The sequence below is a fragment of the Sceloporus occidentalis genome, unplaced genomic scaffold, assembly GCF_023333645.1.
Source record: "Sceloporus occidentalis isolate IW3139 unplaced genomic scaffold, rSceOcc1.0.p SCAF_5, whole genome shotgun sequence".
Classification (NCBI taxonomy): Eukaryota; Metazoa; Chordata; class Lepidosauria; order Squamata; family Phrynosomatidae; genus Sceloporus; species Sceloporus occidentalis.
Genome location: NW_028316985.1, coordinates 83,264,362 through 83,291,023, shown reverse-complemented (window position 1 = coordinate 83,291,023; position 26,662 = coordinate 83,264,362). Strand labels below are relative to the sequence as shown.

General features: G+C 36.9%; 1 protein-coding gene and 1 non-coding gene across 5 annotated transcripts in view; one reads left to right on the top strand and one right to left on the bottom strand.

Moving 5' to 3' along the window:
* Positions 1 to 2,310: 2,310 nt before the first annotated feature.
* ORC5 (origin recognition complex subunit 5) overlaps positions 2,311 to 26,662 on the bottom strand; it is a 109,521-nt gene continuing 85,169 nt past the window's right edge. For 3 of the 4 annotated variants that reach the window (XM_089524567.1, XM_089524565.1, XM_089524566.1), the window contains 2 exons: positions 16,931 to 17,043; positions 2,311 to 2,449 (listed from right to left, as the gene is read on the bottom strand). In XM_089524567.1, coding sequence (XP_089380693.1) covers positions 2,359 to 2,449; positions 16,931 to 17,043 — 204 coding nt within the window. In that variant the 3' untranslated portion in view covers positions 2,311 to 2,358. Of the gene's footprint in view, positions 2,450 to 8,774; positions 9,580 to 16,930; positions 17,044 to 26,662 lie in introns of those variants that run through there. The other variant, XM_089524568.1, reaches the window with a different exon arrangement.
* On the top strand, positions 16,748 to 16,907 carry LOC149312407 (U1 spliceosomal RNA). The gene has a single exon (XR_016281529.1). It is a non-coding gene; the product is annotated as a U1 spliceosomal RNA (small nuclear RNA).

The following is a 26,662-nucleotide window of genomic DNA, read 5'->3' as shown; positions in this document are numbered from 1 at the left end:
CATATATGTGAAACTGGGATTTATTGCCCAGTATGCATCACATTACACTTGCTTACGCTGAACAGCATTTGACATTTCAATGCTCATTTTCAAGAGATACTTTTGGAGCTCTTTGCAATCCCTTTTTGTTTTAACCATCCTAAAAATTGGGCATGATAAGCAAATTTGGACACTGCACTATATATAAACCTATACAAATACTACATTTATTACACTTCAATTTCTTCTCCAGTATAGTTAAATCAGGTCTGTTAAAAAACACATATTTTCCTGCAATCCCTCCAATAGTGATATCCATAAATTGCTTGCTGAACCTTCAGAAGATGGAATTGCAATGAAGTACAGTGAAAATCCATCTATCTGCCACTATATCGTGGTGCGAGGAAGCAGGCAGTGTTAATCAAACATTATTACTTGTGCATGTAGTAATCATGGGGCTCTGCAAAAGATTCCTACCAGGGAACTTAAATCAGTTGTGTCCAGGTTTCATACTGTTCTTACAGAGAGCATATTAACACAGCACTCACTGTGGTGCTCTTTACATCATGGAAAAGGGCATAAGTACAGTGCTTGACATACATTTTAAGTACCCACATGCTGTAGAGGGTTTTTTCTTCTTCCCCAGAGCCTTCCAAAACTCCTGCTTGTCTGGAATTGACTGTCTTCCCCTGCTCTGCACTAAATCAGCATAGCCCTACCTAGTGTAACACTGTTTTTCTGAACCCCTGATAATCCAAATGCTGTTTAGCAAAGCCCCATGCCCTGTGCTGCACTGTACATGGTAATAGCTCCTGCATATCGCGGCAAGCCATATGAATGCCTGCTGTGGCATATTTATTGTTGATGACTGATAATGGGATTACTGCTCCTCTACATGAATCACAGAGTCAGAAATCACCTTGCCCTTACCGAGGATGGAAAAACCATGATGGCTGAGCTCTGACTTATCAACCCAAGCCATGGCGTCTTCTCCCTCTTTCTGCAGGATAAATGCTCTTGGATCTGAGAACACATTATCTTGCCCTATGTAATTCTTGCCATGTATGTTGCTCGAGCCATATATCAATAAGGCTTGCCTTTTAATGCTGAATCTCCTAAGAACAATATACCAAAAACTCATGGTTCAATTAGACTTTTTATTAGAAATATAAAGAATTCCATATAAAGCTATGAGCAAATATTAAGAGTTTAGAATATCTTGCAAAATATTCCTATATTTATCATACAGATTGTAACAATAGCTATTGCTAATATTAGAAAGCACATCAGTAAAATATGAACTGCTGCCATAATTAAAACAATTGCTTCAGTAAAACTGTATCATTTGTGAAGCTTTTGGCTCAAGAGGAAAGTTAGATTTTGAATCCAAGCAGACAGCTGTGGAAGAACATGAAAGTAAGCCTGGAGGCTCATGTCTCCCCCCCCCCCCCAATGCTGCTGTTTACTTTTGGGGTCCACCTACCACAAAACCACCCTTTTCGCACAGGGAAAGTCATCAAACTTCACACATCTCTGGATACAAAAGATACATTTGCTCTTGCCTTTTGCTCCTGCACTGTTCTTTGTGTTGTGCTCTTCCTTTAAGCTGCTTTCATTGTTTTCTCATTCACAATTTTGGATTGCTTGAAAGCAGGTTAACTATATCAACAGTAATTTGTGATTGCCCTGGAATCTTGTTTCATGTTTTGAATTTATTTGGTCCTTGCTTTTATAATTGCTATTTGGCAGACCTTTTTATAAAAGTTACTTTTGTGAGTACAAGTTTAAGAATCCCCAGCCAGCAGGGTCAGGGTTGAACAGGATTGAGCAAAAAAAAAAATTAGGGATGTCACTTTACTCTTGCAAATATTATGAAGCTCTCTGATAAAGGAATCCACAGTGCAAAAGAGAAAGAGAAGAAATGTTTTGACCATGATGAATCTAAGATTGGCATCATCCCTCAGTTCTTAGCAGTGCACCAGTCTGAATCACTGTTTTATGTCATTACCCACTTGGAATTTCTCTTTTAATAAAGAGCAAATGGAAATAGAACTAAATAAAATGAAACCAATAGTAGCAAAGTAGCAAAATACAGGAAAATAAGTACCAGTACTATGGACTGCCTTACCTAACAAAATGTTTCCTTTGTCTTGTGAGTTCTTAACCTTCTCTGTTGATGATAATGGGCTATTCATCTCTGATGTAACAGCAGAACTGTGCAGAGATATCAAATAGTTTCTGGCTTATAGAGGCTTGGCTGAATTTAAAAATGTTAACATGGAATTCCACAAACAAATGCAATGATGCCTCTCTACTTGTTCTGGGATTTCAAATGATGTTCTCTTCGTCAAAAAGTTCAACAGTTTTGGAAACTTTCATTCAACAGGCAATGATGGATGACACTTTCCCGTATACATTTAGTGACTTCTTTTTCATACTTTTTCTGTTCCTTCCCAATCCAAAAATCAATCTGTATTTTTAAATGAAAATGCATATGTATCAAAAAGGCAAGTACAGAAAATGCTTCTATTTCCCTTACCATATTGTAAGCCTGTTATCATATTATAAGCCTTATCATAGTTAAGCCTTATCATAGTATTGTAATTTTAATATTTCACCCTGTTCGATGTAAATGCACTTTTATATTATCTCAGAATTCACCACATCTTTGCTCATGGTTTCAGCTTTTTGGGAAGTGATCTTTGAAACAAAAGCACAGAGGGTTCTTTTGTGCGTGTTATTGCAGGTAATCAGTAAAGCCCAACTAATGTAATGGCGGCAAACTAACTACTAAGAGTTATTCAATAGTTATCCAATGGTTTTAATCTAAAAAAACACTTAAGGAGTTACGTATGTCTGAAGTATATGAAAGTGTGCTTCAAATTAACTAGTCATTTGTGTTTGTCATGTTGATTCCAGATAATGATACAAATGCTGAAATCCTAAGATTATTTGGTTGGAGTAGTTCCATTTCAATAATTCAGGTTCAAGTCAGAAATAAAATTATGGGACTAGAAATTAGTAGTTAGAGGTCAGATCAGTCAAAAGGGAAATAAGGCAATATGGTTTCAGCCTGTGCTGTATGGACTTACACTGCCCCTGAAATCCGGGGTTTTGTAGATGAAGAGTTCTACTGAATTCAGCTCTGAACTCGGATCCTCAGGTTTAAGCAGTGGCCAAGACAGCACTTGCATAGTTAAAACTAATGGATCAGCCAACCTCATTCCTGGAGATGTCAGCCTATGGCAGCATGTATCTTGATTACATCTCATGTGTATTTCTGTTATAGCTTCTTGATGGCTGCTCTCAGGTCATGGAATTCCATGCTCTCTTCCTACCAGCAAGCAAATATATTTTTATTTAGACAAGCATCTGTCTGTTAACTAGTTGTGGCAGAGAACGCTTTTAATGGGATATGATGTACTTTAATCTTCTTTACTACGTTTTAAATATGTTCTAAATTAGTATTTTTAATAGGATAGTTTATTTAGTTGGCTTTTAAAACTCCTTTTAACACCAGCTTTAATACAACTAGGCTTTAGTTGAACTTTGTTTTAATCTTCAGGATGCTGGAAGAAAGCTGGGATACAGAAAATAAAGGAAAGAAGGAGGCAAGTAAGGAAGGAAATAGGAAAATCTCTCCAGCTCTCCTTTGGAGCTCCATTTAGGAGGAAAGGTACTGGATTCATCCTAGGCCATTCTGTATGAAAGGAATAAACCCAGTCACCGAACCATGGTACTGTATGTATTTGAAGTAATGTTTTCAAAAGTCAGCAAAAACACTTTATTCATGGAAAAGAATATTATCCAGATAACTGCAAAAGGCTCTTTTATTCATTTTATTTATTTATTTGTCTGGAACCAGTGATAGGTCTTTTGTAGTAGGCTCTGGTTTTAGAGTTACTTGATGGTTAATTTGTCTGTTTTAAAGTTTTATGCTTTGTGATATTAGACTGTAAGCCACTGGCAGGCCTTTCTTTTTACCTTCTTTGTATGATTATGTAAAGCACTGTGTAAATCGTATGGCACTATATAAATAAACTTTAATAATAATAATAATAATAATAATAATAATAATAGATCATCTTGCATAAAAGTTTTGCATTGCACTGTACCATATAACATTTTGCCAGACAGCTTTAAGATGGGACTTCAGACTACATTAAGATGCCTTGGGTGCTATGCTGCTCAATCAAAAGTGCATTCCAATGAGGGGAGAAGCACTGAAATGAGCAGGACTTGTTATTCACCGCTTACTCAAGTCTCATGGAATGGAATGGATCTGCCTCTAGTTGGTACCAAAATTAGGTTTTGCCCCTTGCTTTTTGCTGGTAGTTTTTGCTGAGCTTGTTTTTATACTTCCAAGACATTAATTAATGGGAAGAAAATGAGGATGTAATCTATTTCGACAGTCAGCAGACCAGTATTTTTATTCAAAGAAATTCTCACTCACCCTCACTCCCACTCCTACAATCTTTTCCTGAGGCTGCAGGTGGAAGAGAAGCAAGAACAGAGGAACACATTTAAATCCCATCCATTGTTATTGTTCTTTTCCTCCCACTTTTCAGATTACATTTTTATCACATCACACTTATTGTTTTATCTTCTTTGGTAACTTTTAAAATTAGTTATGTTGTTAACTGTCTAGACTACAGTGAAGACATTTAGATTCATGCAACAGTAGAATCTATCTCATGATTAATTAAAATCCAATAATACTTAATGTAACCTCCCCCCCTCCAATTTCTGTAATCTGAGATACAAACTCATTCTACACTTAATGTTTTGGAATGCTTAGTAATAATATGAAGATTATTAAATCAACTGAAGAATGGCAGCTAAACAAAATTACTCTTTTAACCTAAAGAAAACAGTTAACTTTTCACTTTCGTATCATTGCTTTCTTCTTAAAATACTTGTATGAATTATTCTGTTCTTATATGGAAGCTTTCACTTCCTTTCCCTTTGGTGGTTCTTACATGGATTCCTGCCATGGAGACTTGCCTCCAATATGAAAGCATCCAGTATAGAAAATGACATGCGATGGCTCATTCTCCAGATTTAATTAATACTATGACAACTTGGCAATAAAGCTACAGTAGAGAAAAGGGCTCCTCAGGGAATTGCCAATTTTAAGCTGCAAGAAGCTGTCATTTTTTTATTATTATATATCTAAAGTAACATATCAAACATTCAAAGATTTCTGGAAGGCAATTACTTTCTAAAGAGAAATGGTTAGTAGAAGAATGGCATTTCTTAACTTCCTGAAAAATACAGTATTTCCACTAGCCTTAAAAGACAATGTTGAAGTTGTCTTTCCCAAATTTATTATAGTGGGCTCTCGTATCCGCAAGGGATCAGTTTTGGACCCCCCCCCCACCACAGATATCAAAATCTTCAGATACTCAAGTTCCATTATCCCCAGTGGCAGTGTATGCATGCGACTGCACTGCCATCAGGGACAATGGGACTTCAGGTGAAGTCCTGTTGTCCCTAATGCTGGTGCAGCTGGCACGCACATGCCGCCACTGGAGACAACAAGGCTATCCCTAATGTCCATGTGCACACGCCACCATTGGGGCTATCTGCGGATGTTCAAATTTGCAGCTGGCAAGTCCATGGATTCTAAGGTCTCACTATGCCATTATATATAAACATTTTTTAATTTTGTAATTTTAGCACAATGAGAAAAGCTTCTGGAATACATAGCAAATATTTTTAATTTTCTCTTGACATATATACAATATTCTCAACCCTTCCACCTTCCAAGTCTATAGTTCAAAAATGTGCATTTGACATCTTATGCTAAATATCAAATGCTCTGAAATTTACCTGGCATTGCCCAAATTGATGCCGATGATTTCACCTGTAATTTGAACAAAACAAAATGCTGACTAAGGGGCTCAATAGACTGCCCCTTTGGAGTGGATTGCAGCTGCTCCTTTCCTTGCTGGATCAGGGCCGTGGCAACTACATGCTGCGGCCCCAATCTGGCTTTTCCATGGTGCAAAAAGAAGTCACAAAAAGCGGCTCCTTTTTGCGCCTTAGAAAGGGTGCCCCAGCTGCCGCCGCTTTCTACTGCTTCTCTGGGCAGTGCATGCAAATGCTGCGCTGAAGATGTGGCGTGATGCCGCCCACCATCTGGTCAGGCAGGTAGTGTGGAGGAAGTGTTGGTGTGGCTGGCGGGTGGTCACCACACCCCCACACCAGCATATAATGCTGGTCTGTTGAGCCCCTAAGAGCACTTTTGTTGTTGTTGTTTACAATCTTGACTCATGGCGAACCTATGGATGAAACATCTCCCAGACTCCCTATCCTCCACTGCTCTGTTTAGTTCCTGTAAATTCAAGCCCATGGCCTCCTTAATAGAATCCATGCATCAAACATTCAGCCTTCCTCTCTACTTCCCTCCACATTTCCTAGCATTATTGCTTTTTCCATCCTTAAAATGTGCTGAATGCCAAGTTTTTGCCAGTTGGTGCCAAACTAGTCACGGAAATGTTTGTGATGTCAACCTAAGTGTAAATATCAAGGCCAATTAAATTCAGTCATAAATGGGCCTTTTAGTGTGTGTGTGTGTGTGGGGGGGGGGGTAGAATGTTTTTCAGGATGTACTTGAAATTTTGACAAAGTGGAGCCAAAGTTTTACATAAGTCTTTGTTTTCATTTTATTAGATAACACACCAAATCTGATGACTCTTTAAGCAGCTGGATCACAGCATAACAGACAAACACTTGAAAGTATAATACAGATGCTTATGAGAGGCGTTGCCGATCATCAGTAGAAAACCCAATAGGACAAGACAGCATCTCCATTATTTGATAAAAATTGTCAAGTAGTTAGTGTAAGAGCCATTTATTAGAAGTGAGAATCCAGTCATGATACATTTTGAGCAGGTGCGTAATGGCTCAAAAAATGAAGCACAGAATGTACATATGGCACTGTGTACCATATGGAAGTTTCTATAAACTATACTCAAACGTACATCACCTGGCTTGTTCCATTTCCATATTTATCTCCTGACATTTGTTTGTAGCCTCTATGATAACATGTGAATTTCAATTTCTTCTCTTCTCCCCATTCTTCCAGGACACGTTCAGTACAACTGAACATATTTTTATCTTTTTATTATGGTTACACCTGAAGCCAAGAATATAATGTAATCTGCTTTCAGACTAAATTTCACAATCTTGTGATATCTTACCTTTAAAAACGCTTAAACGTTTTAGGATTATAACACGCTTCAGGCCTTGTCATGCCTCTTTAAACAGCCTATGATGGGGAAAATCCACTCCTTAGTATATTTGCTGCTCAGTCTTATGCCATTATACACCACTCTGTTCTTTTATTCTCATTTTGTGCTGTCAGGTGAACAAGTAGAAATATTCCCCTCTTTCATTTACCTAACACAGCAGGTAAAGGTGTTTGTAGTTATTTGATTGGTGTTTCTTCGTGCCATATAACTTTCTTTTCCAATTATGGATGCTGAATTTGGTTTTCAGTCAGTTATAAAATGATTTCTGTTTGAAATAATGCATTTAGAAAACATACAGGATGATCTCAGTTTACCATGGCTCCAAGATTGAAATGACGTACTGTTAGCTGAAAATTACAACTCACTTGAGAGCATCAGGCTGCTGAGTATCATTTTGTTAGAGAATTAAGCTCAGCAGTGTGGCAAGTGCTTCATCATCCAATAATTCATAGCTCTCTGCATCTCAAAAACTAACAGTTTTGCAGCTTGAAGCAAGCAGCTGGCATGGAAGTACAGTTTCTAAAGTGACTAAAATACTGATTACTAAATGATGCTATTTGTATTTTCACAAATACGTTGATCTGTTCAAAAGTTAATTTACACTGGACAGATATTCTGTTCATACGTGCAACTTTGGCACCTTTAGCCATAAAACCTCTTCCATCATATGTTACAGTGCAAACCCACTAAGCAGAGGTGGTATACGCATCCACATCTGCTTGTTGGTGTTTCATACCTCTTATCTTCCACAATATATCCAGTGCTTTGCATTGAGTTAATCTTAAATCTATCTCCATCAAAATTCAGATTGGAAATCTGGGTTGCTGCTGAGCTGGAACAATTACTATAATGGACCTGAACCAGCCACATTCAGCAATGGTGGGACAGTATTATTATTCTAAGCCGGAACTAAGTTTGTCTTTTGTGCTACAGGGATGTCCAGCATGGAAAGAGATCAGTTGTGTCATTCACTCTTTACTGCCCTGGAGGTAACAGCTTTCTCATTAAAGTGAAATAGCTGGATCTCCATCTTTAGGAGATGCCATCTCAGTGGTAAAAAGCACTGTTTTGATGTAAATGATATTAAACAAGAATCCTTCGTTTTTATAGTATTTGTACAGTACATGTGTCCTTTCCAAAAAGGCTTCAGTGTTACATCATCATTCAGACACAAAATAACAACCTTCAAACTGGGCCACTTTGCCCCCTAGTCTATCCACATATTTTTAGGTAATCCACACTGTGCCATAAAAACCTAGAAGCAAGGTTTCCAATCCTCACCCCAAAGTGTGGTGGGATGTTCAGGAAAAAATAATTGAGAAAATAAAGAGGAAAAAAAGTTGCAGAAGATCAAAAGACACGAGAAAATACTCCTGCTATAGAATTGTTTCCTCAGTTGTGTGGTGAAAATGAAATGGAGCAGACAAGATGAGGTTCTGCAAGTTCTGCAAACACATCATTTGTGCCATGGCATCATAGTGCTTTGTTGTTTTTGTACTTCTCATGATGTATGCATGTAATTCAGAGTGGATTCTGGAAACCACTAGATTTTATAGATTTCATAGGTCTTCTCTCCAGGTTAGATGTGTTTTATTCCTCCAATATTTCTGCCTTTAGATAAGGGAGTACTTTGCCAACACACATTCTTGCCTTTGAATATAAATGTAACATGACAAGCAACAAAAAGAACTAGGGGGCTGGTAAAAACATTTTAAGAACAGGCTTTAATCAGTGATATTAACAGCTGTGGTACCAGTTTACAAATATCTGGACAGAATCAAGGAATTAAAGAAAAGCATCCTCTCTGCTTGTTTTTATGTTTATTGCATTTGTTCTTCCATTCTCTTTTAAATGGTGGCCTTAGGAACAAGCTGCTTTGGCAGACAAATGCAAAAGGCTCCCATGGTGAGGAAGTGAAAAGAATGGGCATACAAACAAGGCTACTGCCATGTTCAAAGCACCGGGGATACTTCAACACAGCACAAAATATAGTCCTAAGTAAAATAGGTTTCAGGCAATTTCATTGTTAAGATAACATCATTAATAGCAGAACAGATTGTGCTTGGTCCCTGCTGTTTATAATTAACACATTTTTTCCCAAATACTCCAGGGTCTCGGGTAAAGAGTCCTCTGCTCAGATCCATCCAGACCAACTAGAGTGTTTTCATCAGGTCCCATGCTGAGTCGGCACCTGTTTTGGACAAATCCAGTAGAGCCCAAAGTCTCTTCTTCCCTGATGGCTGAAGTAGGTAAATCGGAAACATCTTGCCTTAGTTGTCAACAATGTCCGTATGATCTTCACAAAAAGTCATATAAGTACTTTATTATGTCAAAGTTCACAGTCCTGTAAACAACAATGTGGTACATTAGCATTCTTCAGTCCCTACTCCCCACTGGTAGTGGCAATATCATACAATAATCCTCTGCACAAACTGCTACATCCATGGTAGATATGGCTGCAAAGTTTCAATTCTGACTTAAATGGGACAAACACATGCAGTCTGCCACTGCCATTTGCACAATGCAGTAACAGTTTCATCTTCTTCCCTTGCCTCATATATGCCACATGGTGGGTGCACTGCTCCAGGCATAGGGTCATATATGCTGTCTGACTCAACATTGTTAAGAAGACTCCAGTGGCTGCTGGAGCCAACAATGCTTTTTCTAGCTTCAGCTTACATACCAGCAACAGCCTTGCCTGGAGAAGGTGGATCTGCACACAGTCATATTAATCACTTTTCACTGAGATAATTTCAGTGTTTTTGGCATGGAAGCTGCTGTTGAAGATTGTTCAGAAATTGTATCTAGTGCAGTATTCAGCAGCTAGACTGCATTTTCGTATGTCCTTTGTAGACCATATAACACAGACTGCACAGTAACTATTCTGACTCCCAATCTATGTTGAACTCAAGATGCTCACTTGTTCCTGTAAAGGTACAAACATTTACAATGATCTCCAGAGAGATGAGACAAAACTTCTTTTGTAAAACCACCCATATTATGGAACTCCTGCCTTAAAAATTGGCTCAATCTCAGCCTAATTAAGTCAAAAAGGTTTTTGTTTACACTTTTCTTTTACTTGTTTACTTTGCTCACTAGATCAAGGGTAAACCTTTTGATTCACAGAGCCCTAAGGCCTCTATGGAGCACAGGCTGGGAACTGCTGCTCTAGATGTTTTAAAAATGTCCTACTATGTTCGTAATTTTATTTAGCTTTTGAACTGTCATCCAGTGGTCATCCAAACTCTGTCTAGAGACTTCCAAAGAAGGTGAGTCTCCCACCATCTGAGGTACTCTATTCAATTGTCAAAAAGATCTTAAAAAGAAGTTTTTCCTAATGTATAGGTAGAATCTCTTTTCCTGCAATTTGAATCCACTGGTTCAAGCTCTAGCCTCTGAAGTAGAAGAAAATAAGCTTGTTCTTTCTTCTACATGATATTTGTTAAGGTATTTAAGTATATCTACTGGAGGGAAAATGTTGTCCCCATCTTCAAAAAGGGAAAAAAGAGGATCCTAACAATTATTGTACAGTTAGTCTGACATCAATGCCAGGAATGAATCTAAACAGATAATTAAACAGAAAGTCTGTGAATATTTAGAAGGGAACATCATAATCACAAAAAGTCAAAATGGGTTTCAGAGAAACAAATCATGCCAGACTAATCTGATCTCTCTCTTTTTAAAATAAAAATACCAGCTTGGTAGATAATAATAAAAAAAAAGATGAAGGGAATGCTGTGGATATAACATATATTGTTTCAGTAAGGTCTTTGACAAAGTTCCCCAAGATACTCTTGCAAACAAGCTAGTAAAATGTGGGCTAGACAATGCAACTGTCAGTTGGATTTGTAATTGGTTGACCAGCCAAACCTAAAGGGTGCTCAGCAATGGCTCCTTTTCATCCTGGAGAGAAGTGACCAGTGGGATCCCACAGGGCTCTGTCCTGGGCCCAGTGCTATTCAACATTTTTATCAATGACTTGGATGAAAGTACAGGGGGCATGCTTATCAAATTTGTAAATGACACCAAATTAGGAGGATTAGCTAATACCCAAGAGCAGAGGATCAAAATTCAAAATGTCCTTAACAGATTAGAAAGCTGGGCCAAAGGTAACAAAAGGAATTTCAGCACAGAGAAATGTAAAGTACTGCACTTAGGACAGAAAAATGAAATACACATTTTTTAGGATGGGGGACACCTGGCTCAACGAGACTGTGAAAGGGATCTAGAGTCCTTGTAGACCAGAAGTTGAACATGAATCAATAGTGTGATGAAGCAGCTAAAAAGGCCAATGCGATCCTAGGCTGCATCAATAGAAGTATAGGCTGCATCAATATAAGTATAGTGTCTAGATCAAGGGAAGTAATAGTGCTACTCTATTCTGCTTTGGTCAGGCATCACCTGGAATATTGTGTCCAGTTCTGGGCACCACAATTTAAAAAAGATGTTGAGAAACTGGAGTGTGTCCAAAGGAGAGCGACTAAAATGGTGAAGGGTTGGGAAACCATGCCCTATGAGGAATGACTTAGGGAGCTGGGGATGTTTAGCCTGGAGAAGAGAAGGTTAAGAGGTGATAGCCCTGTTTAAATATTTGAAGGGATGTCATATTGAGGAGGGAGCAAGCTTGTTTTCTGCTGCTCCAACAGGACCCGGAGCAATGGATGCAAGCTGCAGGAAAAGAGATTCCACCTCAACATTAGGAGGAACTTCCTGATAGTAAGGGCTGTTCGGCAGTGGAACACACATCCTCAGAGCATGGTGGAGCCTCCTTCTTTGGAGGTTTTTAAGCAGAGGCTGAATGGCCATCAGTTAGGGATACTTTGATTGTGAGTTCCTGAATGGGAGGGCATTGGACTGGATGGCCCTTGCGGTCTCTTCCAACTCTATGATTCTATGACAGTGGCTCTGAGATTACATTTGCAAGTTCCCTGGATGTGGTTCTTCAGGCCCTGGAAACCCGATTTCATTTAAGCATTCCTATTCTATCTCTTTACCTTTCTGGCCTCTAGGATGCTTATTACATCATTTGTTCTATTTTTACCAGATGGAATACTGTTTTCCTTTTGGAAGAAGATTGAGGCAAAAAAGTGTTGAGCAGTTCTTCATTCTCTCTGTGCTGTTTTTACCATTTTCTCCATGAAGTCACCCTACCATTTCCTTCATCTTCCTCCTGACATAGCTATGAAACCCCTATTTTGTTATTTTCAACTTCTCTAGCAAGCCTGAGCTCATACTGAGTTTTAGCTTTTTTGACTTTCAAGTACAAGTTCTCTTTTAGTGAGAAATGGTTATTCATAAGTGTTTTAATAAATGTGCCAAAATGTAACTGCAATCTTCTTCCTATTCTTCAACCATGGCCCAAAGCAGAAGGAGAAAGAGTTAAACAGTTTGGTTTTCTGTGCATCTCAGCCTCCACCCAGACCATGGGTGGGAGCAGGGTGGAAAAGCATTCTTTCATTCTTGACCCATACTTTTTAACTGAATGTGAACACTGTAAGAGTATTTTAATAGGAAAAAAACATTTCAATCTATTTTGTACTTTGTGAGAGTGAAAAATATTCACTATGGGAATGCAACTTAGTTTTGTAAAAATTCTGATGTACAATATTCTAGTTCTGAGGGTCTCCTATTTTTCATATTGTGACGCAAATTACAAGAAGGAGACCTTTTATTTTTTAGAAGTAGGCCATGTTACCAAAAAAAAGTGCACTAAAGATGCAATGCTAAAGACTAACCAGCTCTCTTACTTGTCAGGGCATTCATTTATGACTCACACATAATTTCCTAAATCCAGTTTTTTGTTACTAGGGAAATAATATGATACAAAAAACATAAGATATTTCCGAGCGGTAACATTTCACATGGTGAAATCTACTTAATTAGCACATTGTAAACATTACAGATATATGGTTTTCTATGGTTGCTTTTTAGATTAGACATTGATGTAAAACAGTATTCTCTGGCAAATGTTAAGTTTCCTAGATAAAATACCACAATCAATTGTTTAGCCTAATGATAATCAGTAAATACCTTATGTGTGGTTCTGTCCAATTAACTGATATCCCAATCCTAGTTATTTGTATTGGTGAAGGAAAACTTTATAAGAGGGAAGCTGACTTAATACAGAGACAAAAGTGAACCTACTGCCACAATAGCTTTCTTTTACGTATAGCAGCTATTCTGAAGTTTTGAATTGTTCTACAAAATCAGCAATAAAGTCTATTTTTAAAGTAATCAAGAACTTCATAAAATAAGAGAAAACTAATTAGCTTTATCACTGAAGTTAGAGTGTCTTGAATTAGGATTTAGCCATATGGGCTCTGAATTATTTTATAGTCATTGCAAACTTTCCTATTTATATAATGAAGCAGGTTCACATATATACAGAAGAATTTGCACAAAACTGTCCCTTCCTCAGAGGTTAGTAGGTAAGTCATTCCTGGTGAACTGGTTTAGGCTATATCCAATACTACAGACACAGTAACAACAAAACTGCTCCCCTTTGCCACAGCACCATGAAAAGCCACCTCCAGAGTAGCTTTCCAGACCTCCTGAGCAGGTTTTTAGGGCATGTGGTACAGGAAGGAAAGGGATCCTCTCCCAACTTCAACTAGTGAAAATAGTTCCTGCTTGTCCAAGCACTTTCTACCAGTGGAAGCATGCTGTTGCGTATTGGTCTTTTCTTTGTACTCATCAGCATCTGTTTGGCAAAGGACTCCTAGTTCAAGATGAAATGCTAAAGTCATCTTGAGTAAACTCAGCTCAGTAATCCTACTCTGGTTATTGAAATTGCAGAACATTACTTTACTAGCAACATCACACGAAGAAAGCTGAAGATTAAACATGAGTTTCCATGTACTAATTCTCACAACTGCAAGTGAAAATAATATTTAGTGATGTACACCTGGATGGCAAGAAGTTGGACTAAATGGCCCTTGTGATCACTTCCAAGATTCTATCCTTAGTGTGGGATTTTCAGGGTTCTTTATTGACTAAACTTCAGAAATCTACTGGATTGAGAAGAAGAGGTATAGTGTAAAGAGTGTAAAGCTTATCAGAGCTGTTTGCTGAAGCTTACTATTCCTGTACATTTTAAACACCAGAGCAGGGTATGAGTAAGTCTAAATGCATTAAGGTGATGTATTAAAAGTATGTATCTTCCAAGGTGCTGCCTTAAAATCAACCACTCAAATATAAATCCACTCCAAATGTATGTCTGGTTCGCAGGTGCATCACTTTATCACTCACAACTGAATCTGTGAACAACCTCAATGAAAAGCAACGTTCCTGAAGTGATATCTATAGTGTTTAATCTGTGAGTGCTCAGTCACACATACAAGTTTATCTTTGGTACTGAAATCATGCATTATTGTTCCATTTTTATTGTGAATTTGGCAGCCAGCCATTTTAACATAACAGTTAGCAAGAGGTTTCAGAAAGGTTGCTCTGATTCTTGAAGACAGATGTATATATTGATTGCAATACTCTCTGTGACTGGCAAGAGCATATGTTAGTGCTGAGTTTCCCTAACAAAGATAGAAGCCCTAAAACTCTGTATCCACCACCTTTTCACTAAAAACACAGAACAGTTTCATCCTCTTCAGCATTTCTGCACTGAATTTATCTAGTGCTTTCCTTTCCATAGCTTGGAATAGATAGTAGTAAAAGTCTTTTACTGACTATGACTGGATTTAATAGTACTAAATTATATAAACTCTATTTTTACAAAAATGGGGACAAAATGTTTCTTTATCCTGTAATTCCCAAAGCAGGAGAAAACTATCCACAAGGTGATGGCTTAGTGAAAGCGCTATTAAAACTTAATTTGTAATTTTAATATACAATGCTTCTTGTAATATATATCTTTGCTGTTCTGTAGTTTGACCTTTCTTCTACACTCTACATCTTCAATCCACACAAGATGGCTGTTCTGCTTTGATGATGCAACTGCTATTATATCTTTGAGTTACAGTAACACATGCGAATTTTTTAAAAAGAAAGCAAAACTACCACCACAAATTTTCATTAAAAATGGTTTAATATTTTTTTAAAAAATGCTTCCTGTAAAAAGGAGAAAAATCCCCCAAGAGGTTAAGATCAATCAAAGGAGATCAAAACTCAATAACGTACCCTCTGAAGCACCCAAGAGATGTAATCACTGTAAATATAATTTGTGACTAATTTAATAATGAAAGTGGGTGTTTAAATATGTTACAGAATTTTTCTTAACTCCTTTGGGGTTTTGGTTGTTAAAAAAACAATTCTCAAAGTAATAAAAACCATATTAGAATAAAAATATTCTAGCATTCTGATTAGACATTATGCAAATCTTCTCAATTGTTTTCTTTAAAATCCAAGTCTTCATGAAAAGATTCTAATATAAATCTAAATCTAATATAAATCAGGCTGCACCTAATATAAATCTGCTGCTTTTTTATATGCACAATCTCTCATTTACTGTTAAGCTAATTTTGAAGGATGTTGATGAATTAACCTTGCCTCTACAAGTAATAAAGAAGCAGAAAGCTATGTAAATAAGGATCTGCTTAAAAGATTTGTTAAGCATGTACAGCACAAAAATATTTAGAAAATGTCAAGAAAAAGGTTTTCATCTCTACTGAAAGAATACAGGTTCATAAATAAAATTGTGAGGAAAGGGGAAACCGGGATTTGATTTCTTAGAAATTTCTAGTTATTTGTTGCCACTGCAAAATTTACCTAGCTAATAGATTATAAAAGGGATGAAAAAAGTGAAATCTTCTAGACTGATTTATTAATTTTATTGCTGTCTCTAAGATGTTTATAAATTTATATTTTAGCTTTGATGTATTTCTGATTTGTAAATATCTTCTGGCCTGTCTTTTTAAGTAGAGACTTATGGATGAAGAATGTGAATTGATACAAAGAAGATATGGCTCTTCCACTGTCTGGCATATATCGAAGTAACTTTAAATATAAATCATAAAAGAAATCAACTGAGAGTGTGACAAATACATACAATGATACAGCGACACACACAGGCCTCAATGCAACACCCTTTCAGCATAGCATAAACATCTACATGCAGACGTTTTGCCATTCCTCCCCCACTTTTCAAATTTTGGCTGTAAGCAAATCTAGGCAGAGCACCATGTTCTCTCTTTGTGATGCTTGGAAAATTACTATTTACATTAGTTGTGCTATATGTAGAAACAAACAAAAGCACAAATAAATTACAAAGAGATTTTGTTGAGCAGGCCTACACAACTTGTGATCTCTTAAATCAAATGCAGTTCAACAGACAGCATGCAATGGGGTAACCATGCCTGATACACCGTCTGCTGCCTGTTAAAGGATCTGTAGAGCTCCAAAGAACTATATTTTGTAGAGGTCGCACTTTGCACATACGTGCTCTCTATGTTTCTGAAATAATTGAATTGACCACTATCTCAGTTACTTCCAGTCACTTTTTCTAGCTGTCCTAAGACACATTTTTCTGTGAATGACTAGATGCTAAGAAATAAGGTCACACTGTGCTTACCTATCAGGGGAAACATCATGATCACGAAGGTAGCTATTCCAGGGTGAGGCTCATCCATTGCACTCCAGGTGTGCTGACCCGTGATATCCCCAAATGCGGGAAACTCAACTGCATAATTTGTGGTAGTGGGGGGGGGGGGGACTACATTCGCACAATGAAAGTTAACAGGGCTTACCTTGAAATTGCTCTGATGAAGTCTAAAGACACATTGCATTTGTATCTCGGTCCGTTAAGCTGGTCATCACGGCCTACCAAGGTTAATAGCTGGAGCGTCACAAGAGAAGTGATCTAGAAAAGGGAGAGAGAAAATTAAATTGGTTGCCTTTTCATCAGAGCAGCTGTCACTACAGTGTTAGCACAATTACTTGCCTTTCCTTGATGCCACTCATCTGCCAAGTCTTAAGGATGCAAATATAAAAATGATCAAGAAACATAAAACATAAAATAATTATAGACAATAAATGGTGATAAAACTGAAGGGTAAAAATGTGAAGGACCAGTCTCTCTAAAGCTTAAGACTGGTATCTTAACAAGCAGCCTGGCTTTCACAGATAGGACTTTGTGGTAGCTCTAGATAGAAATGATGCACCCATCTTGCTACATACATAAAACTGCCTCTCTGTCAGTATGCTTGTATCTGCTCAAGTTCTGTAATCAAGAGACAAAACTACATCAAGCTACAGTGGGCATTATACTGTATGTACCACAACAGCTTCACTTCATGCTGCCTTTTCCATAATCCTATCATTATAAAGTATGAAATGTCTATTTGTCTTAAAATCAAGGAAATTTATCCTGTTGGTATGTGATCTGGCATGGAATAAATGTCTGGAGAAGAATGTACAATTTAGCTACAATTTAGAAAATTCTAAGGAAGAATAGCTGAAAGCTACATTACCAAAAAAAAAAAAAAAGTTATCAGTAGCAGGTGTTCCTTCATTTTACCTTTTAAAAAGTTTATTTAATATGTAGAAAAGAAAAATGAAACTTATTAAGACAGAAGCTGAAAGACATGACAATTTTTTAAAGTTAAGTGTGAATTTTTGCTTGTACCTACACTTAGCAGACAATGCTAGCATTTTAAAGTGAAGATTCCTAGGACGTTGACCACTTCTATAAGGCAGTTTCAAATAGGTGGCAAATCCAGGAGGTTATATTGACTTGGTCTACTACCTCAGATCCATCTACAAAAGCTTGTGCTGCAACTTCTTTCACTCAGTCTCAAAAGTGCTACAAGATCCTTTTATTTTCTAACTATATATAATTGCAGTTCCATTTTTGCTTCACAGGCACACAGATCATGTGACTTGAAGAAGTCAATAAAAGAATAAATGAAATAATGAAATAATAAATGGGCCTCCCCTTTTCCTCCCCCACCATCATCTGATTTTATAGTACAAGAACCCATATCTGGTCATCATAGAACTGATGTGGTAACATGTCAACAGAAATGTCCTGGTTCCACTTTTTAAAAAACAAAATATAAAATAATTTCATGTAAGAACCAGTGTCATATACAGAGGGTGTAATTCTTCTAGCGCAAGTGCCTCTAATAATAATTGTGCTAAAACCAGAATTCAGGAAGCAGATTTCTTTAGAAATGTTGAAAAACACATAATTTAACATGAAATCAAAGGCTTTCACAGCGGCATCCATACTTTTCTGTGTGTTTTCTGGGCTATGTGACCATGTTCTGGAAAAATCTATTTCTGATGTTTCACCTGCATCTGGCATCTTCAGAGAGTGGTGGCATGGAAGTGGTGTGTGTGTGTGTGTGTGTGTATATCTGTAACCCTTGGTTGGGAAGAAGTGATTTACATGTTAATCTGTGTTGGTGGTCTGTTGTTGAATGGCAAGGCCTCAGGGTGGGAATATATATGAGGGGGATCTGTGTCATTTAATTAGCAATCCATTATCTGCAAGGAAATCTATGACCCTGGGTGATGTTCATTTGCATGAACTGAGTCTTGATTTTGGTGTTCTTCAGGACTGGTAGCCAAATTTGTTTAATTTCAGTGTTCCTTCTTTCCTGTTGAAGTTGTCCAGGTGTTTATGGCCTCCCTGTGCATTCTGACATGGTAGTTGTTGGCATGGTCCAAAATTTCAGTGTTTTCAAGTAGCATTCTATGCCTAGGTTGGTTGATTTTTCTGACTGGCTGAGTCTAGAGTGTCTCTCGTGTTCTTTGATTCGTGTTTGAGTGCTATGCTTAGTGGTCCCTATGTAGTCCTGCCCACAATTGCACTGTATGCAGTAAACTCCTGCAGCAGTGAGAGGTCTCTCCTGTCTCTTGATGAGTGCAGCGTTTGCTGGATTTTCTTGGTCAGTCTGTAGATCAATTGGAGGTTGTGCTTCCTCATTAATTTCCCTATTCTGTCTGTGATTCCTTTTATGTATGGTAAAAATACCTTCCCTTTGGGTGGTCGTTTGTCTTCACTCCCGTGGTTTTTTTCTGGGTCTGGCTTCCCTTTAGATATCTGAGCTGGAGTAACCATTATTGGATATCTGAGTTGGAGTAACCATTGTAGAGCCCAGTTCAGGAGCTTAAATTTATTTTCCAGGAAGTAGGGTTCACAGATCCTTTTTGCACAGTCTACCAGTGTTTTTACTGTGCTCCTTTTTTGTCCCAGGTGATGTTTGAAGTACTTGTGTAGGTATCAGTCCACGTGTGTAGGTTTTTTGTAAACCATGTGGCCAAATTGTTGGTTCAGTTTGCGGATAACTAGGACATCCAAGAACAGTAATATTCCTTCCTTTTCTTTTCCCATTGTGAATTGGATGTTTAGATGGATGTTGTTCAGATGGTTCAAAAACACAATCAAATCTTCTTCTCTGTGGCTCCAAATGGTGGAAGTGTCTTAATTTACAGATTAACATGTAAATCAGTTCCTCTGAACCAAGGGTCACACAAGTGTGTGTGTGTGTGTGTGTGTGTGTGTGTGTGTGTGTGTATCCCACACACTTCCCTGCTACTACCCTCTAAAGATGCCAACCGTAGATGCAGGCGAAATGTGAAGTTGTATTTACTGTGAAAATAATGGGGCTCGTGCATGACGCTTGTGCATTGTAACTCCATTGTGTGGCTTTCAGTGTAAGCTGAAAGCCGCATAAAAGGCACCCGCGTATGACATAATACTTTCTAAATGCTGTATAGATAATTGAAAGATGTCATACCCTAACAATCTAATAAACACAATATGAAAGGGAAAAGGAATGGTGACAGAAAAAAGTGAAAGCAAGCATTCTGAGCAGTATCCTCTTCTCTGGCTGAGAGATGGGGCCTATTTGGTCTCAATTCTAGCATGTTTTTCTTCTGGAAGTGAGGGACAAGCTATTTTTTGCAGCTGCTCCTTCTCTGGCCAATTCATGGACCTCCTTTCGGTGTTGTTAAATGATGTGTTTTACACCCCAGTGCAAGTGCAGCTTTTCAGTTGCCCCTGGTTCTGCTTCATTTTGATTCTCTAGCCAATCTTGTGTCTGAATTGAGGATATACAGGGATTAGGAATACCAATAACATGACAAAAGAGGCACAAAAGCATTGCCACATAATAAAAATAGTGTTGTTTACATGACGTGGTTCCAGGAACAACTTACTGTATATTGTCCACTCATTTAACCACTCAAAATACATTTACTAAAAGCAGAATGCACTGTATTGAGCTGGCATTTGCTATATACCATTTTTTCTGGATATGTGCATTTCAAAACTATTTTGCTTCCTTACAGTTATGAATCCAAGTTATTAGTGTTTATAAATAGCACCTTTTCCACACATTTAAAGTTTTGTGCCTCCTCCAGTGCTAAACAGATGGATATGGACCCAAACTGTCATTGAGAAACAACTTACACTACAGATATTCTACTCCTCCCAAATTTTGTTGGGTAATTCAGGAATAAAATATTATGAACCTCTCTACATTAAGGAGGGAAATTGCTCTTCATTCAGTCAGGCCCTTATTCAGTCAACGATGAAGTGTAATGGAGTAATCTGTTATTACAACTGCTCTTTTACACCCCAGTGCACCATTATTGGCTAATCATTTTAGCAGGGTATGCTTGCAGCTGGCCTCTTACACTCAGAGACTACCAATGAAATAGGTCATATTCCACAGCAGGAATAGCATGAGGCTCATAAAAGCTCCCAGAAAATACACCAGCTTAGATGACTTGGAGCTGGACCCATCTAAATATTATGGGGGATTCAGAATTCAAAAGTGACCCTGCCACTGCATTACAAATGTGCCAGCCTCTGCATTAACAAAAAAATTGTGACCAATTTCCTCTCCTTTTCCCAGAATGCAGTAAAATGGAACAGAAGGTCAGTAGTATAAAATTGCTCCCCATATTTTCCAGCTATAAATCTAAAATGGCGTCAGGCTGGATATGAAATTTCTGATTAATGTTTCAAGCATAGCATGGCAGAGCAGATTCAGAGGCTTTGCTTGTCACTTAAAGACAAGACAAGGTTGTTTAGCTAGGTACAATGCAGTGCTAGCCATGAGTCTGATTTTCATAATTCTCTCATTATAAACTCAAGACTATTGACACATGAAAAATGATTTGTACACTGCTTGTTTTTCCTCTCTCATGCACACAGAGGTAAACGTATTTGAGCAAAATTACTAGGATTTTTTTTAGCACTTTTTATATCATCTATGAAAGCAAATGAAAGTAAGCAGATATTAGGGGGGAAAATACCCCAATTGATGCCACATCTGCTACTGAAGATGTGTCATTATTTGGGTCCACCGGCTTAACCAACTGGTATACTCTCATAAGACTGTAATCAACATACATTCGAGTCAGGATTTCTTGTATGAATTGAACACAGGAACACCCATCATGAAGGAGATAGACAAGGGAACTATGTGAGTCTAAAGTTCCTAGCCCATCCAGGATATAAACCTGTGGAAAATGACAGTTAGCTCTTAACAGTTTCAAGAAACACTGGACAGCTTTTTGCTGGCTTTTAATGTTTAGCAGCAAGCAAATCCAAGTGAGGAGCTGCAACAAGCATTGCAGCGTATTCTCAGCTCCTAACAGAGGTACAGTACTTGTCTTCACTGCTGCAGGCACCAGGAAGATGGGTGGGATGCAGACCATTTCAGGGGCTAGAAAAAGAAAGTCGTTTATTATATAAGAGCCTGGAGAGCTTTCAAGGGAGTGGCACAGGGGAAAAAAGGTGTCCTGTTCTTGAAACCTTTCTACTGAGGACAGACAGGTCTTTTAAGCTCATCACATGTTAGCTGCTGAGCTTAGTCTCTATCTTTCAGTTGACAGAACAGCAGGGAAATGCCCACTGTATCTTACCTTCCCTGGCACTTCCTCTTTTTAATTCCTCAGTCAACATTCCATTGGTTCCAAAAGCTATTCATTCCATATTCTTGTCAGACCTTTTGGGGTTTTAAATGTTGTTTTCTTGTTTCCTTTAATTTAAATTTTTTTTTTTTTTTTTATTGAAAAATTTTTATTTACAAAAAAAAGAAGATACATCCATATGTATAAATCATCATAACCTTTTCAAACTTTCTTCTAAAATGGGAGTAGAAACCATATCCTCATTATTTCTACAATTCTTGAACTATCTGCTATAACTTACAATCTAACCTCCCTCTTCCTTAGGCTATTACCAAAACCTTCTAATATTAGCTCTCTATACATTATACTAACTTTTTCTTATCCGTATTTAATCCAACCATCGAATCTTTTTCACCAGATATCAGTGAAGGAGAACTACTACTAACCCACTATACATCATTCCTCCCTGGGAACGTTAACCCCTACACATCTACTTTAACTAAAAAGTGGAAAAAGAAAAAAGATAACTTTTTATAATTCAAAATTTTGTAAGATCATACTCTCTTTTTGTTTCCATAAGTATTCTTTCCACATATTCCATACTTCAAAAAATCCATCCATATCTCTATTACCAACTATTGCAGACAGTTTCTCCATCTCACATATTTCCATGATTTTAAATCTCCATTCTTCCACCGTCGGGGTGTTATCCTTCTTCCAGTATTTGGCCATAATTATTCTTGCGGCTACAGTGAGGAAATATAGTAATTTATCTTGGGATTTATTTAAATTTAAATTATCTGTCATGTTTAAGAGATACAGCCTGGGTTTAGCCTTATACTCGATCTTTATTATTTTACTGATTTCCATGTGAATTCTTTTCCAGAAGGTCTCTACCTTTTTACACCACCACCAACAATGTAAAAAGGTACCTGTTTTTGTTTTGCACTTCCAACAGCTGTTTTTTTTTACTTTAAACATTTTTGCCATCTTATAGGGTGTCAGATACCACCTGTACATTATTTTATACACATTTTCTTTTAACATCACACTAGCTGAGTATTTTATTTTAATCTTCCATAGTCTTTCCCAATCATCCAAATTAATTTGTTCTCCTAAATCCTGCGCCCATTTTACCATGTATTCTTTTACTATTTCCTGCTCCATTTCAAATTTTCTAATTAAATTGTATATATTTGAGATTCTTTTCTTTGGATTTATCATTATCTTTTCAAAGTCCTTATCCATTGGTCCGATTCCACTAGTCCTGTTGTCCAACTGAAAACGTTCTCTGATTTGCCTATAGGTAAACCAGTTGCATGAATACCCTTCCTCAATTAATTCTTCTTGCGTTTTCAACAGCCTTTCTTCTCCTTGCGGTTTGGTTATATCTTTATATGTTATCCAATAATTTTCCTTAAGGACTTCTCTTTTGTATAGTGCCTCATTTGGGGAGACACAAAGTGGAAGTTTAGTACACCATTTCTTTTTATATCTATTCCAAATTTTCAGCATATTTCTTCTAATCATCTGGTTATTGAAATTCTTATCTAATTTGATTTTATCATAAAATAGATATCCATGGATTCCGTATTTCAGTTCAAATTTCTCTAAATTTGTTGTACGTCTCTTTTGTAAGTTAATCCAATCTGTTACCCAATCTAAAACACACGCATGATAATACCATTTCAGATTGGGAACTGCTAACCCCCCCCTGTCTGTGGAGTCTTGTAAAATCCTTAGCTTTACTCTTGCTTTTTTGTTATTCCAAATGAACTTAATAATTTCTTTTTCCCATTCTTGAAATATTTTATCACTAGTGACTACCGGAAGATTTTGAAACAGGAAAATGCATTTCGGCAATAATGCCATTTTAATAATTGCAATTTTCCCCATCCATGATGTACTCAATTTCTTCCACCTATTTAAATCTTCTTTGTTCTTTTTCCACATTTTTTCATAATTGTTTTTGAATAAATCTTTATTTTGATTTGTCAAATATATCCCTAAGTACTTCACCATTTTGGCCAATTGAAAACCTGATTTTTGTTGTAATTCCTTGTTTTCTTCTTTTTCCAAATTCATGGTCAATATATTGGTTTTTTCAATATTTACTTTATACCCTGCTACTTTCCCAAATCTCTTCAGGATTCTTAATATTAACTCAATACTTTCTATCGGATTTGAAATTAACAGAACCAAATCATCCGCATACGCTCTTAATTTGTACTCCTCCCCTCCTTGCTTATATCCTTCTATTAATTTTTCCTGCCTTATTTGACTTAGTAATATCTCTAACGTTAAAACAAAAAGAAGCGGTGAAAGAGGACATCCTTGTCTTACCCCTCTATATATTTCACAACTAGGAGTTCTTTGTCCATTAATTACCAATGAAGTTGTTTGATCCTTATAAATTGTTTCAATTGCTCTCTGAAATTCTTCTCCAATCCTCATCCTTTTTAATACCGCAAACAGAAAATCCCAATATATATTGTCAAAAGCTTTCTCCGCATCAATAAAATACATTGCCAATTTTTTGTCTATCCTTTTTTCATGAATGTCAATTAAATTTAATAATACTCTAATGTTATCTTTTATCATTCTTCCCGGGAGAAAGCCTCTCTGATCTGAGTGAATCCAATTATTTAATACTTTTTTTAATCTTTCAGCCAAAATAGATACAAAAATTTTGTAGTCCGAATTTAGTAAAGCAATAGGCCTATAATTTTTAACATTTGTCAGATCTTTTCCTTCTTTAGGGATTAGTACTGTTGTCGATTGTGACCATGTCTGGGGCATTTTACCTTTCAAAACCTCATTCATCACCTGCATCAAGGGTTCGCTAAGGCAGTCCATACAAATCTTAAAATATTCGTTTGTGTATCCATCCGGGCCAGGAGTTTTCCCTGTTTTCCCTTTTTTGATAGCATGTACAACTTCTGTTAACGTTATTTCTGCGTTCAATAAATCTTTATATTCCTCTTTAATTTCTGTTATGTTTACCGAATTCAAAAAATTCTCAATTTTGTTCTTTTTCACTAGTGGTTTCTTAAACAATTCCCTATAATAATTTAGGAAGCTATCTTTAATTCTTTTCTGATCCGTAATACATTCCTTTTCTACCTTCAGTAATTTTATTGTACGTTTTGCTCTTTCTTTCTTAATTTGGTAAGCTAATAATTTGCCTGGTTTATTAGCCGATTCAAAAAAACTTTGTTTCACAAATCTTGCTTTCTTTTCCATTTGTTCGACCAGAATAATAGATATCTGTTTTTGTAAATTCTTGACCTCTTTTAATATATTTGGGTTCTTAGGATTTTCTTTTAATTTTTTTTCTGTCTTTATCAATTCTTCATTCAGTTTAGTCAGCTTTTCTTCTTTAATTCTTTTTGTTTCAGCAGCTTTCTTAATCAACCAACCCCTAATCACGGCTTTATGCGCATCCCACACTACCTGCAGATTGGTCCCTTTGTCCAGATTTTCGTTAAAGTAATTCTTAATGTTCATTTTCAATTGTTTTACCAACTCTTCACTTTTTAGTAGCAAATTATTCAGTCTCCAATTAAATTCTTTCTTACCTACCAACAAATTAATTTGTACAGGGTTATGATCTGACCACAATCTCGGAAGTATACTTGCCTTTTGAACCCTTGATAGCAGGTGTGCAGATACCCAGATCATGTCAATCCTTGACCACGTCTTGTGTGGGTTGGAGAAGAAAGTAAAATCTTTATTATCCCCATTTTTGCATCTCCAAGTGTCCTCTAACACCAAAATATTGACCATATCAAAAAATTCCCTTGGTAATTTACCTTGTTGCTTTTTAATTTTTTTTTCTGAGAACCTATCTATATTTGGATCAATAACTCCATTCCAATCTCCCATCATAACTAACGAATCATATTCTTCTTCCAAAAGTTTTCCTTTAAGTTTTTTATAGAATTTACTTTTATTTTCTAATGGGCCATAAACTCCTACCACCAGCATTCTCTGATTTTTTTCCTGTAATTCAATCACAATAAAGTGACCTTCAGGATCACTAAAAATTTCTTTGGCCTCCAATTTCGAGTTTACATATATAACCACCCCTTTCCTTTTAACTGTAGTTGCCGCAATAAACTCCTGACCCAATTTTACACATCTCAAATACTTTTTGTCTTTTTGCTTAATTCTAGTCTCTTGTAGGCAAATAAGATCTAATTTAAGTTTTTGTAAATAATGATATATCTTTTTCCTCTTCTGAGGTGTGTTTAGCCCTTGTACATTCCATGATAGTAATTTCAGGTGTTCTGCCATGATCAGACTGTATCTCTCAAACTATGCACAGATCACTCTTACAAATGGTTATGTGAATTTAATGTTTATTAAGGACATGAATTAATTAAAAAAAAAGAAGAGTGTAGTAGTCAATGTCTGTAGTCAAATTTTTAAAATTGTGGTTCTCCTTCTGTCAGTCAGTCAGTAGGTCAGTTTCCGCCTTCTCTTCCTCCCTTCTTATTCTCTCTTCCTCCAACAATAAGTCCTTCAAGTCTAACTCTAAGTTCGGTTCATTCAGTGGGTTGCCTTCAAATTCCTCCTCTTCTGGTGTGGTTTCTTCCTCTTCACCTCCT